At 34.2% G+C, this 15,533-nt stretch overlaps 2 protein-coding genes across 5 annotated transcripts in view; one reads left to right on the plus strand and one right to left on the minus strand.

Annotated features, from left to right (window-relative positions):
- Positions 1–15,533, minus strand: part of LOC128159449 (protein MON2 homolog) — a 556,747-nt gene that overhangs the window by 14,397 nt on the left and 526,817 nt on the right. The window lies entirely within an intron of this gene.
- LOC128159505 (hepatic leukemia factor-like) lies at positions 523–3,971 on the plus strand. 2 transcript variants are annotated; one of them, XM_052822623.1, is made up of 2 exons: positions 523–813; positions 2,551–3,971. In XM_052822623.1, exon 2 carries the CDS (start codon positions 2,821–2,823, stop codon positions 3,544–3,546), a length of 726 nt encoding a protein of 241 aa, XP_052678583.1. In that variant the 5' UTR covers positions 523–813; positions 2,551–2,820; the 3' UTR covers positions 3,547–3,971. The 2 variants fall into 2 exon arrangements, with proteins under 2 accessions (XP_052678583.1, XP_052678585.1); XM_052822625.1 differs by lacking the exon at positions 523–813 and adding an exon at positions 830–2,287.

The following is a 15,533-nucleotide window of genomic DNA, read 5'->3' on the forward strand; positions in this document are numbered from 1 at the left end:
CTACATGCTCTATGCAGGTCGTGTACAGATTGAGTTCACTTCCTCGCTCTGCTCATCACACCCGGATGTGTCGCTATCAGGAAGCACGAACTTGCCGGGAGCGCACCTGTTGTGACGTAATCGATCTTCAGCGATCAATTTCTGTCAATATGATTATTATTCAGAAAAGATACGATTTTACTCTGATCGAGTAGAAACACTAAGTACAGAGAATAGCATATACACTAATATATAATTATATTACTTACTAGGCCTCATAATAATAAAAGTTTATAAGCTATATATATTGTATGGATGAAAAATGTCGACCTTTTTTCTCGATATAAATTCACTCATATTCTGTAAACAATGGCCCTAATCTCTTTATTCGTTGCAATGTTTTGTTCACTGACCCACAATTATTCGCCGTTTCGTAATACCAATGGTCAGTTAGCTAAGCTTTCGTCACGTGACTACGAATCAGGCTGCAAATAAATCTACCCAAGGGGGTTCAAGGGTCACGAGAGAGAAATCCCGATCGCTAATTGGTCAGTTGGCCGGAGCTGTGGCCAAGTGAGAAATAACTGGTCAAGTACATAGCATTGATAAGAAAAAGTAAGGAAGGTCGCGAGTGTGAGCGAGAGATTACGACTTGTTGCAGAAAGCGAGAGATAGAGAGAAAAGCACAGCTATACCAAGGGATGCCGTTTATACTTAGATAGGTATATTACCGCCACCCTCCACAACCAGTGAGATTTTTTGGATGCCGATTCTGTGAGACCCCCCGTTCTGAATGCTCTCGGATTGCGGGGACTATTGGGTTGTGTTACTGGCGTAAGTATATATTGATACAATGGCCGATGTTTTTGTTTTGAACTCGGTGTGTTTGTTGTTACGTCCGCCCGATTGAGTAACCTACTGATCGATGTATTCTGTCTATAGTTTATTGAAAACAAAACCTACGATCGAGTAATTTTATTACTTTCTACTTCTTTCATCTTCACGCGGAAAAAAAATATATGTTATTACTATTAAAAGACTTCGAACAAAATGCACACAAAATCATATTTTGATATATATGTTAAGTTTGTACATAGGTAAATTCCAGACCGGAATAAACCCATCGTGTTTTACACGTGCAACAGAGGATAGACATTTTAGGGGTACAAAATGTTTGGAAATCATTCGAGTGTACACTGTGATGTCATAATGAGTTAATTGGAATCAGTTGGCATGGTGACCTGGGCAATCTCAATGATTGTATATATTTCTATAGATTGTCTTAGGGTTTTAAATGTTTGAATAAAAAAATAACCCAACTTTCAATTTTGATGCTATTTATTCATTTTTTTTTTATGAATTATGGTCAATATTTTCAAATATTACTAATTAGTTTTGTATCTTTTTCATTGCTCTTTTCTTTCTAGAATACATAATATTGCTTTTTTTGCATTAATACACAATTTAAAAATAAAAAGGTAAACAAAATATTGGAAATTATCCATAAAAGAGACTTTGATTAACCCTTAATACACTAATCCTTTAATCCTAATTTTGACTTTTTAATTCGTGAATACTGCACAGTAATTAAATCCATGGACAGATTATATAGAAATCCGAATAATATCTCCCCACTCTTTATAATTTAAGTGGACTTCAAATTCAAAAGATAACAAAAAATTTGGTCAAGTTTATCATGATATACATGTACAGTCAATGTCTATTGACCATAACATGTGCCTATTTATAAATACATGTGCTTAATTAACAACTTTTAAATTATTTTAATCAATGTGTTTGGTCATGGGTTAAATTGATGATTTTGCTTTTCATTAAAAAAAAAAACAAAAGTAAATTTCAAAAAAAAATTCTGCTGTCAGAATGTTTGTTACATTGCAAAACATGCTAGTATTTTACATTTGTTTGTGTTATTTTATGGAAGTGTTCAAGACTCGCTTTCTCATTGAGAATTTAATATTATGACCCTTTGAAATTGACTTTATGTTTCTACCTATCAACTTTCACTGAAAACAATCTGTATCCAAAGGCCATCAAACACAGAATATGTCCATCCTTAGATGCCATTGTTGAGTAGAGAAAAAAACCTGTTAAATCCCTGTGGCTACCCAGGAATTTGTTTACAAGATCAGTGAAGCGTGACTATTGGCTCACTGGGTTCAATGTCAGAATAGCCCAGGGGGTCAAATTCAATAGATCCATTCCTATTTTTTCCCTTTTGATATTTGGACGTGATTAATTTCACTGGTGTCAAATTCCAATGCTAAATCTTTCATAGAGATGGATACTGGTCAGTTCCCTTATCTTAAGAGGACTGTCGTATATGATTCATCCTTAAGCTCAAATATCCTTATGATTTTTTTAAATAAGAAAAATCTGTTCTGAAATTAAGCACTGAAAAGAAAAAATTTCATGGAATAATTTAATGCATCGTACATGTGTTGTTAAAAAAATTGACAAGTGTGTCTTTATCTAAATGCTCAAGACCAAGTTTTAAAAACTGCAGTGATGTCAGATTATCAATTAATGGCAATGTTATTTTTGTACTTGTAGAAAAAAAAGATAATGAACTTTTGGAGGAAAGAAGAATGAATCGTGGAAAAAAGAAAGTTCTTTGAGGAAAATCAAGTTTTAAAGGAAAGGTGAAACAACGAAAGAAAACTACATTTCAAAAAATTCTCTGTATGGAAGTGAGTGTAAACTTGAAAACATCACAACTGATTTAACAGGTGGCGAAACATCAGGCGGTGGGTCGAGTTGAAGCTTTTTAAAGCAATAATACCTACATTTCTCAAACTGGCTAGTCCCGGTAATGTGTTCAGCATGATGCAGGATCCATACTCCATGATGCATCGAGACGACCGCTTCTACAAGTATGGAGGCGGTCACTCGCGACAGATGACCACAGCGTCCTCTATCCAGGGGAATAGCTCTGCGTACTACAGCATGAGCATGCCATATCAGGAGCCCTCCCATACACTCACACAGAGCGACCTCGCAGCCCTGTCCAATCAGGCCTCCTCGACAACCCCTTCCGATTTCTCGGCCCCGCGGGTTCCCTCTGGAGGAAATGGTCACTCCCCCTCATCTCTCATGCCCGGTCCATCTAATGTTGACCACACTTCATCCAGTGCCATGTCGTCCATTATGGACTTGAATTCTCCTATTCCCACCGGTGACCCGATCCCCAATGTTGCAGGCCATGATGCGTCGTCGCAGGATCTCGATTCATCTCATCTTTCATCTCCTTCTAGTACATCTAGTGGTCCCTCAACACCACTCGATCTAGCCAATCAGGGAGATAACAAGATTCCTCCGAAAAAGCGACCACATTTGACCCCAGAAAATCAAAAAGATGGTGCGTACTGGGAAAAACGACAAAAAAATAACGAATCTGCCAAGCGTTCACGAGAAGCACGGCGTATGAAGGAGGAACAGATTGCTCTTCGAGTCGTATTTCTGGAACAGGAAAATCTCCAGCTTCGTACAGAGGTCTCGCTTCTAAAGAGCGAGATTGAAAAACTGAGATGCATGTTATATAACCCCTAGCAACAAGTTTCTCATAATCATGTTCTACATGTGTGTTTGACTAATGATGAAATAAATCCGGTGTTCTTGTACTTAGGAGGAGGTGGGCAAGTTCAGCTCGTGCAGACAATTGTGTTCAAAGAATTTTTATTGTTTGTTTTTTTTAATCTGTCTCGATCCGATGGACTTCTTGGATATGTTCTCAGGGATTGCAAGAGACGCTCAGGGAAGGCTCGCTTAGATTTACAAGTTGTATGGAGTTACACGGGTATTCACGATGGACTTAGATATTGATGTTTATATACTGTCTTTTATGTGCATATTTTAGAAATATATATATATATAACTGCAGTTTTGTTATCCACAGAGAGCAGAAAAGAGTATTTGGTCAAATTTATTCTGATATATTTCTCTAACCCAGGGGCAATTGTTATTGTGATTTATAAGATTTATTTTTTATCATTTTTCATCTTGCCCACCCTATTTTTCTTTAAACTCTAACAAAATGCATGCAAAATTTGCAAAAAAACTTAATAAATGAATCCATTTGAAGAATTAAATGACCTCAAATTACTGGCACACATTGAAAAAAATAGTTTCTTCCAACTTATCCAGAAATTGTGAACTTGTGTTGGTAGTTATTTCTTTGTTCTAGTACATGATTAGAAGAGGTCATGTAAAAAAAAAACTATCGAAAACGTATTACATTAACTTTCTGATAATCAATAAAGTTACAGCTAAGGTTGGATTGTTGAAATAAGTTATTGAAAATGGGTAAGAAATGTTCTTCAAAAATATTTTTAGCAGGCAGGGATTTGATAGTTAATAGTGCAAGTCATTTAAGACGTAACATAAGTAATTTTTTTTTTTTACCGTTATATGCTTCTGAGATCACCATGGACAGAGGTACATGATAGTTACACGGATCATTGTAGCCCGCCCCCCCCCCCCCTCCCCCCCCCACAGCATGATAAATAAATGTTACTCATTTAAGTTAACATTTAACTGTACACTATACCAGAGTTATACATTGAGATACCGGTGGTCACCTTTCCTGTCTGTTTGTGTTTTGTCTGTGTACTTGAAACTGTTGGAACCATATTGTTGACCATGCATTTTGTTTGATTTTACGCCCCTGAAATAACGATATCAAGCACGTGACCCTGAACTACAATACCTTACCGTGCTAAAGCATGCTGGGTATAAACGCGCTTATATCTAAACCGATCTTGAATATTATTGTGATATTTTTACTATATTGGTCTTGGTATGTTGAGACTCGAAAATTTTATCAATTGAATTATATCTTTGTAAAAGAAACTATTGAATCCGTTGCATTTATTATGCTTGTTTTTATTGATCATGTAGGTGGAAAACGATGATAAATGTTTACTTGTACGTGAAAGTATCATCTTTTGATGAAATTTCACCGGACCACTTCAGTCTGTTATTTATTAGTATAGGATTTTTTGGGCATTATTGATGTTCATCTAGTGTCTGAACACCCAGTGTGTGAATGAACCTCTTGTTCAGAGGAAAAAAGGGGTTCATATAATGATACTATAGACCACAATATGTTTTTATTACAAATGGATTTTTTTATGTTAAAATTGTTGACTTTCTTGGGACCATACAGTATTTAATTGAAATGAAAAACATACTACTTTGCGATTTATTTCATAATAAAAAATATAGTGATGATATGGAAACATAGCGGTAATAGTGCACACCATTTTATGCAATGTACTTGAAGCAAAAGAAATAGGTCAGCAAAGTTAATGGTCCAAGTCTGCAGATTTTATGTGAATTTAGTCTAATTAAGTGTACATACTTGAATATATCATGCAATAAATTATTTGAAAGACATAGAAGATTGTGTACATATCAAGAAATCCAACCTTTGAAGATGTTATAATTCCTCAGCAGTTAACCTATTGTTGTGTATCTGTGCATATATATGTTTGTAACGTACTATCTGCAGTGAATGCACTCCATGGAATTTGTTTTAACAATGCTGGCAAAATCAGAGAGGTGTTCTCCATTTAATGAATAAAAATCCTGTATGTTCCTGCATTTAGCCTTCAGAAGTGATGATTTTTTTTTATTGATGATCTTTTGAAAATGGAAACAGTCTATTTCTTTGAGAAGAACTGATTTCTCTATTTAATTATTTCTCTATTTAATTACGACCTTTGATCTTCTCTAGATAATTAACTATGATCTCCAACCTAAAAAGATAATGCTTAATAAGTTTAAATATATTTTATTATATTTTGCTTTTTACTTTGGGATTGCTCTTGGCCTATAAGAAAATATGACTTGGAAAAAATCAAAGTCCACTACTAAACAAACACTGGTGTCATCTTTACTTTACATATTTTCTTGAAATCCTGAGAGCAAGCTCCTGTAATTCACATCATGTTTTGTAATTAAATTTTAAATAACCTAACAAACAGAAAACCTCAATGGGAAGTTATAAGGCACCAAGTGATAACTGGGACTGACGATGCCCTCCAAGTGGGACAAAGGTTCTCCCTCTACTGCTGAAGCTGACAGTGCTTGTTCCATGACTTTTGTTGGTCAAGCATGCGCCAAAAAAAGCCCTTTTATAGTTTGTCAGTGTTTGAGAGAGCGGGATTGTCATGGCAATTATCAGGCTATATTTACCTCCTTTAAGTAAAGATATCTGTTATATAACACATAGAAAAATGTCAAATTTTAAAGCTTAAATATTCATATTTTTCCTAACTAGATACTTATTTATGGCAATAGAATATCATTTAAAAGTTTAAATACATATCTGATGGTAGTGGTAATTTAGAATACATGATCAAGAACTGGACAAACTAAGGGTATGTCATGGCGAGGAGACATAAAGTTCTGAAGAAGGGCATGTCATGGTGAAGAGACATAAAGCTCTAAAGAAAGGTATGTCGAGGTGAGGAGACATAAAGTTTTGAAGAAGCGTATGTCATAGCGAGGAGACTTACAGTTCTGAATAAGCGTATGTCATAGCGAAGACATACAGTTCTGAAGAAGCATATGTCATGGCAAGAAGACATATGGTTCTAAAGAAGCTTATATCATGGCGAGGAGACATACAGTTCTAAAGAAGCATATGTCATGGTGAGGCTGCATATAGTCCTGAAGAAGGGTGTGTCATGGCAAGGAAACATACAGTTCTAAAGAAGCGTATATCATGACAAGGAGACATACAGTTTTGAAGAAGCGTATGTTATGGCGAGGAGACATACAGTTCTAAAGAAGAGTATGTCATGGCAAGGAGACACACAGTTCTAAAGAAGTGTATGTCATGACAAGGAGACCTATGGTTTTTAAGAGCTGTATGTCATGGCGAGGAAACATACAGTTTTGAAGAAGCGTATGTCATAGCGAGGAAACACACAGTTCTAAAGAAGCGTATGTCATGGCGAGGAAACATACAGTTTTGAAGAAGCGTACATCATGGCGAGGAAACATACAGTTTTGAAGAAGCGTATGTCATTGCGAGGAAACATAAAGTTCTTAAGAGCTGTATGTCATGGCGAGGAAATATGCAGTTCTCTGTGAATCTCCAGACTACTGGGTCAATGAGGGGTGTGCTATTTACATTCAAGTTTTTTCCTGCAACTGTTCAATGATTTTATTAACACATGACATGCAAGTCTATATAGGGACATGCTCCATCGGAGTACCTTCTGTTAACGCTCTCTCACTCACAAAATGGCTGCAGATCTAAGGAGCTGGTTCTTGCTTTTGCAGTTTTGTATTTCTATGTACCAGTAATTCCAATGAGTACCTATATGATCTAGCTTTAAAGCCAATGTGAGCTCAATATGCATTAGTATAAGTGGATTACTGGGGTGTTCCAGCATTTATAGAAAAATCTCAAACCTATAATCTTATATGGTATATAGATAATGGCATGTTTATGGAAATTCTTGTCTTTACACTGATTGGAAAATGTTTGGATAGTGGAATTTGAAAAAAAAATCATTGTATAATAGGATGACTATATTTACATATTCAGTTTATGAAGTTAATTATCAAAATAGAGTATGTGCCACTAATCCTAAACAAATGACAACAAATGATAATGAACAAAATTCAGTAAATAAAAAAAGAAATCCAACAATTTATTTCTTTCACAACTCCTTCAGGATAACTAAACACAAGGTTCCTCAATCAGGTAAAAGGTCATAGTTCAATTCTTGGTTGTCACGGATACTCAATGTCCTGGGGGATATGTTGACATCGATAATTCAGCCAGCCAGGAAATATATCGACTGAAAAAGGGGCCAAAAATAGTTTGGCAGGAAGCCCTGGGGGCTACCATTCAAGGATCTAGTGGTCACTCTGTGTAACCACTGAGTACTTATTCCAAGTTACAGTATATACTAAATGAACGGATTAAATTCTGGGGAGGAAGTGAGCGTTGTTCAAACTGGATAAAATTAGACACTACGAACTCATTTGAAACCACACACTCCAGCTTGAATTTTAATCCTTAAGTTCAGTTGTTAATAAAATCCGGAACATTTGAAAAGCTTTGTACTCTTAAAATTTTTTTTTCAAATTTTTCACCCCTGTGATTCATATTTCAATTTACCAAAAGGACCTCAAAACAGGCTCTTTTATATTGTTGCCTGGGTGCTCTCACCTTATGCATCTTTTCTTTTCTTTTAGAGTTAAAATTTAACACAATCTTATCAAACTTGTTAAGTTTGTTGCATTAATTATGCATGTTCAAAGGTAAAGAAGGCTTGGGGGGGGGGGGGGGGGGGGCGGGGGCTCAACAATTAATCCAATCACACCAATACAAGTTCCTTAAAGGTTTTAGGGATGATTTCACAGCCTTCAATTATTATTAAGTCAAGAAAAATTCCAAATATTTTAGCTTTAATATTTGAACACTTTTCTTTATCGTTATACAAAGCTTTTCATCTCAGGAAGATCGATAAAGTCTACAAATGGCCTTGACTTTCCAGCCTTTCTAAACAGATAAAGTGGTTACAATACAATAATCAAGCACCCACAGCTGAAGCCTGGGCTACGCTTTCCTAATGAACTTTCAACAAAGTCACGTAAATATTTTCAATCTCTTGAAATGATCCTTAACAATTTTTTAAAAATATAAAACCATTTATTTTCAACTCTTTTCATTTCTATAATTATATTTTACAGCCATTAGGTTTAAACGCATTTATCCGTTTGGACATAAGTCGTAAGTTCTTTTGTAAAACGCAGCTCTGGGGTCTATTTAAAACTCTGATTTGGGATTTCTGCGGTGTGTATTGTGTCCTGTACAGATAGCTCAGTGGTCACTCTGGCCACTTTACAATTCACTGATAAACTTGAACAGGACACTGACCCTGCTACTTATCTAATGATGATACAACCAGGGGCCACCAGAGGGAAATGTAAACCTAACATTACTTGACCATACTAAGAAAGCCTGAGAGAGAGAGAGAGAGAGAGAGAGATAGAGAGAGAAATTTAGTTCAGAGAGATAGAGAGTAGATATAGTTAACAGAGAGAGAAATTTAGTTCAGAGAGAGAAAGAGAGAGAGAGGGGATCAACTAGAAATTTACTAGTAGTTCTGAGAGAGACAGAGAGAGTCTAAGTACAATACTTATTCTCTAATTCAGCTTTAGACAGTAACTTAATGTTACGAAGTATTAAGGAAATTATCCTTAGATGTGGTGTAGAGCTTTATAAGGTAGCAGGTTCATGGTTGATAGGATAGATTATAAACCAAGAGCTACCTCCATTTTCAGATTGTGACTCTCTGCAAGTCTATGTTACCAGGATTAAGAATAAGACCCAGCCCCACCCCCTTCAAAAAAAATATCAGTAAACTAGAGCAGAGCTCGTGGCAAAGCCACGAGTAGGTCTTCCGTCGTTGCTGCGAGTTGAAAATATATGCGATATGGTGTCAAACGATTATAATTACTAAACTTTCAGTTCTGCTTTTATTATAAAAACCTGTTGTGATTGAAAGCCTGCATATAAAACGTGTTTTGAAAAAGAAAGTAAGAAAATGTTTTAGGAAAACTATTTGTCGCACACAGTTTATGTAATCGTAACAAACATTATTTAAAAAAAGAGATATTTAATGGCGAGATAATTTTTCAGAGGGTAGCAAGCATTGTTATAAACAGTATGTACACATGTGTCATGTCAGGAATTGTGGGTTTTTTTTAAAAACCGAACCCGTTTACAAAACACGGAACCTTTTATCTAAGATAACTTCTTTATCTAAATATTGGTAAATTTTTGAAGACAATGTGCAATTTAGAATTGTTGCGTGCTGACAAAATTTACAGACCCTGAAACGTACTACTATAACAAAAAAAGCGTGCGACTTACGTGCCAGAAACTTTCGTGTTAACCGTTTAGCGTTTCGTGTGAATCGTGAAGCGTTTCGTGTAAACCGTTTAGCGTTTCGGACAAAGCGTGCAGAGTTTCGGACAATGCGTGTAAATCGTTTCGAGCAAAGCGTGCGAGAACCATGTGAAACGTTCATCAGATTTCATTCGGAACACTCTGATGATTTGTTTCAAAATGGCGCCCGTGTTTTACATTACATGTTTGTGATTGGCAAAACTCTCTTGTAGGTATTTTCATGAAAAAAAAATCTAGAAGAAATAATATACTTATCTTTTTACAAAATTGAATTTATTTTTAACAAACAAAAGAAAGGTATATGTATTAAAAGACGACTAGTTACAGAGTACATGTATATATAACGTTTTTATACGATGTTTCAGGACTGGCCTCAGGATCATAAAGCATTTTTAGACTTAAGTCTAAATTGCAATCTTTTATAAAATTATTATATTTCATAAAATTACCCTTAAACTTTGTAACTATCAACATAATATAGAGACACTTTCCAATAGCATTGCATTTTTTCGATGTTGTCAATCGCAAGACAATAAGACAGTGTATAAAATTTGACTTAAGTCTAAAACTGCTTCATGATCTTGGGGCCTGGTACAGTCGTTTTACCGGTAACGAATATTTGCCAGTATCGAATAATTTTTAGAAAAATTATTGGTGGAAGACAAAGTTGAGGTTTTAAAAAATCCTAGCTAGGTAATTATAACACAGAAATAAATATTATATCAGTGCGTGAAGTTGTTTGCCATTTGCACGATTATTTACCGAATTGTTTACAAATTAAAAATGTGCCCCAGATATGACCTGCCGGAAGTTCAAAGCAGAAAAAACGAAAGTGTGAAAACAATTAAGCCTAACTATGAAAATAAGTTTGTTATTGATCCCTATTTAGTGAATAATTAGTAAATATAATTCATTAAAAAAGATAATGCATCATATCAAATAATAATGGAGCTTTGAATGAAATTACGACTTCAAATAGAACCGCGTGTAGTTTTCCTAGTTACGGTTCATTGCGACTGAAGTATTATTTGGCTGCAAAAATTGATAGATATACGGGGAAAACAAAAGAAAATGGCAACTACTTATCATCAATTACTATTATACAGTGTTTTTATGAAAATTCAATATTATAAAGTAACGGAAATGAAAACTGTTCAAGTCCAGTTTCAATTTGACGGGAAAACGGTTTGATAAAAATAACGATCATATTATTTGTTTAAATGACATATTCCCACAATTGTTTTTCCTTGTTCATTTATAAGTCCATTAACATGTACCTCTAGTATATTTTTGAAATTAATTCGCCTCAAAATATTCGGTCAGAAGTGATAAAGGGTGCTTTATTCGATACTGGGAAACGAACTCGAAACTAGGAAACAGGAGGGAGTGTTGAAATAACTATCTCCGTAATTCATCCTTTATATTTTCGGAAGTTTGATACTACAGTTTAGAAGGACAAAGAAACGCGATTTAAACAAAAAATAAAAACATTTGGAATTCCGATAATAATAGTTGCATGCACGAGAAACCGCATACTGATTCGTTACCGGTAAAATGACTGTACAATATTAAAATTCGCTATACATAAAAAATATTAAATACAGTTAGCAAAACATGATTTCTGTTGGAACAAGCCTTAATCAACTTTAACTTACACGAGCATGTTTTGATAAGCATGTATCTTTTTTAATTTATTTACATCGATAACTCTTATTGAGACCACTAGGATTTGTACAAGCGGCACACATAACCTCGGACATCGGGTGAGACCTGCACCTGGCTGAACCTGTCAATTAAACTCTGTGTATTTGTTTTCATTGGATGGTCAAGCCAATGGAAAAATTAATGACTTCAAGGTAATCGGAATCAGTATTTGATGAAGCACACAATTTAAATGATAGAAAATTTATTAATTATTTGAACAAAATTAAATGTAAACATAGAAAGAAAACATACTGATCATTTCTATGAATTGCGGGAAGTAGGTTCTTTGGAATCCCGATTATAGATATTTTTACAAGTATTTATTTTAACCACTGTTAACGGAAAACAAGACGTCTTAGAAGTAATTAACGCACAGGGATTTGCCTACAATGTACACAGTCATGCAATTAACTATTATGGGAATCTTTACGAATGGAACTTAATTCAAATAGATCATGATAATCTATATACACTGTACGCCGTCATACATGTAAGGAGCTCCGGTAATATATACGAAGATTGAGTCAAAAATTTAAATCATTTTTATTTCTTGTTCTTTTCAATACAATGTTAAATTACTTTGAAAAAAAATCCGAAATAATAATTACAACTTTCTTTTTTGTTTAATCATTTGAAATTTTTCTGAGGTACATGAATATGTACAGAACATATTTATTTATGCGAATGATACGACATAGGAAAAAAATTATCGGATGCTTGTAAAACATTGTTTTCTAACGAATGTGACTAATTTAATTTTAAATATTTTTCAACATTATCAATGTAAATAATATCAGATTTATTTACTGTTTGTATTTTTACATCGTATTCTCTGAAACCAATAAATACGAAATAAAAATACTAATGTTAGAAGAAAAATCAAATCCCGCCGAGTACTGAAAAACCGATTTCAGTTTGTAATCATACGGATTTTATTTTTGGTATTGACTATTGAGTTACGGTAACATTTTTTCTGGATGATGATGAATCGAACATGTAGAAAAACTAAAGAAGTGATTAATATGTGACCGATAGAATCTAATCTAAAGTTGTTTAAAACTCATGTGAATATTCTTTTAAATAATCATCGAATGCCTCTACTCAGGACATTCTTTTATCGTGCTAGCACCTACCGCAAACAATCTATCAAAACTAAAACAATTCTTGAGTTCGCGGCTAAATAAACTCATATATGAGAGATGCAATTCTCGTGTATTAAATAACCGCTGACCGCTAGGTAGTCCAGCCGCGAGCATGGTAACCGATTTTCTCGGCCGAGGGCAAGGGAGAGCTTACATAATGGTACACACACATGCAGCTCTGATTCAAAGTAGATTTTAAATGCATGGAGTTAATAACTAAAATATAATGCATAGAGTTTTTTAATTCCATATTTTGTGGTTTACTAGAAAAGAAAAAGAATGTTTTGTTTTCCAATTGCCGTTTTTAATGATTGTGCACTATAAGAACTTAACAACAATGACTTTAACTCCTAAAGGAAAAGCTTATACTCAAACAACAAAAAAATTCTTATGAATTAATGCCTCCTGTATAAACCAGCATACTTTCTGCGGCAACTTTATGCCAGTTGTACGCACAAAGAATTTCGTTAACTTGTCAAATGACAACAGGTACATGTCAACATGTAAAGCTTTTTACACTCATACTACACAAATCACTTATAAAATAACATTGTTACGACCTTTATGAGATCCCAACAAACAACTTTTCCAGCGACAGCCATATCAAAATCCTAACCGTTTTTGAGTTATTAAGCAAAAACTTTTAGGGGCTATTGGCCCTTAATTTAAGGGGCCAGCCCTTTTTTATTGGTGTTAAATGAAAGCCCTTGATATTCTGTACAACTTTTATTCAACATGTCTTAACAAAATATTTTTCGTTAAAAAGATATAAAGGAAAATATGTCTAAATTTTTGCACTTTTTGGAATCCTGTTTTTTGACCCCCTACCTTTTCCTAAATAAAAAACGTAATCTAAAAACAAAAACTAATGTGCACCACTACAATGTCTCTGCTATTCAAATTCGTTGGATTCCCATTCCCTGCTATCATAGTCTCGGAGCCTTTGTCTGGAAACCAAAGGCCCTAAAAAATTTTAAAAGGGGAATAACTCTTTAACGGAAAGGGAATTCTAACTTTTATGAATTGCTTAAGATAGTGTTTTGTAAAGTACATTAGCCCTGAAAATTTGAGCAAAAACCGTTCACAAATGAGCACGATATGAAGCCTCAAAGTTCGCGTCTAGGAAGAAAAAAAAAAAAAAAGAAAAATAAGAACTAGAGCAAAGCTCGTTGCAAAGCAACGAGTGGGTCTTCCGTTAATGTCGGAAGTAAAGCTGGAAGTTCCTGTAAGAAGCACAGCTCTTAAACTAATAACAAGAGTAACTTAAATAAAAAGATGAAAAAATCGAATATTCTTGGTACTACTTAACAAAATACGAATGATTTTAAGTACAACTTAACAAAAACCTTTGCGATTTTAAGAACGACTTAACAAAAAAAATTCGAATGTGTTCAAGTACGACTTAACAATTATTTTTGGTACGAGTTAATTTTACATTGAACATTACGCTATTTTTTAAACCAAGGACGCGGAATTAAAATTTCCGGAAAAATCAATTTTTAAACCCCGATATCTCAGTAATGCATCAACCGATTTTCAATCGGATTTCAGTTTCGTATTTAGCGTAACCAACTCTACAAATCTCGTGAACATTTGAAATTAAAACGAAAAATTCGAAAATTTTAAAACACTTCCGGTTTGGACCGGAAGTGACGGAAACTAAATTCCAGCCTTATGTCCAAATAAAAACGATCAATGCTTCAACACAGAAAATTCCAAGTCTCTATCTTGAAGCATTTTTGAAAAACGCCCTGGACAAAATCCCTTTTTAAAAATTTAAAAATTGACGTAACGTAAAAACGGAAGTGACGTTGTAGTTAAAAATTTCACACCTTTAAGGGACAGTGATACTCCATAATCCCTGAAAATTTCATGTGAATCCGTTGAAAACTTTTTGAGATATTAAGCTTTAAAAAAGTCAGAAAAATAAAGAAAAAGAATAATAATAATAACTAGAGCAAAGCTCGTTGCAAAGCAACGAGTGGGTCTTCCGTTAATGTCGGAAGTAAAGCTGGAAGTTCCTGTAAAAAGCAGAGCTCTTTAACCAATAACAAAGTAACTAATATAAAATAAAATAGAATAAAAAAGATGAAAAAAATCGAATTGTTCCTGGTACGACTTAACAAAACACGAATGATTTTAAGTACGATTTAACAAAAACCTGTTCGATTTCAAGAACGACTTAACAAAAAATCCGAATGTGTTTAAGTACGACTTAACAATTATTTTTGGTACGAGTTAATTTTACTATAAACATTACGCTATTTTTTAAACCAAGGACGCAGAAACAAAATTTCCGGAAAAATCAATTTTTAAACTCCGATATTTTTGTAATGCATCGTCTGATTTTGAAACGAATTTCAGTTTTTCATTTAGCTCAATAAAAGCTGCTTTGTTGCTTTATAATAAATATCAAATTATTGGTCGGAAAAAAGTTATAATAAAAAGACTTTGTAGTCCTAGTGCACCCTAATTTGTGGGGCCAGCCCCTTTTTCTTGATATCAAATAAAAGGTATCGCTAATATAAACATATTTTGTTCTACAAGTGTTCATTAATTGTAAACTGTTCTCGAGATACCTCTACAAATGTGTTTTAGGGGCCGACCCTTTAACCCCTTACCGGGGCCACTTACAACAAAATTTATGGTATCATATTGTTTAGAACAACTTTTGTTCTACATTACTTTTAAAAATATTTCTCCTTTTTCAGATATTAATGATCAAAGTTTTGAATTCTGGCCCCTTGAAACCCCTA

Source organism: Crassostrea angulata, chromosome 8, assembly GCF_025612915.1.
Source record: "Crassostrea angulata isolate pt1a10 chromosome 8, ASM2561291v2, whole genome shotgun sequence".
NCBI classification, from domain to species: Eukaryota; Metazoa; Mollusca; class Bivalvia; order Ostreida; family Ostreidae; genus Magallana; species Magallana angulata.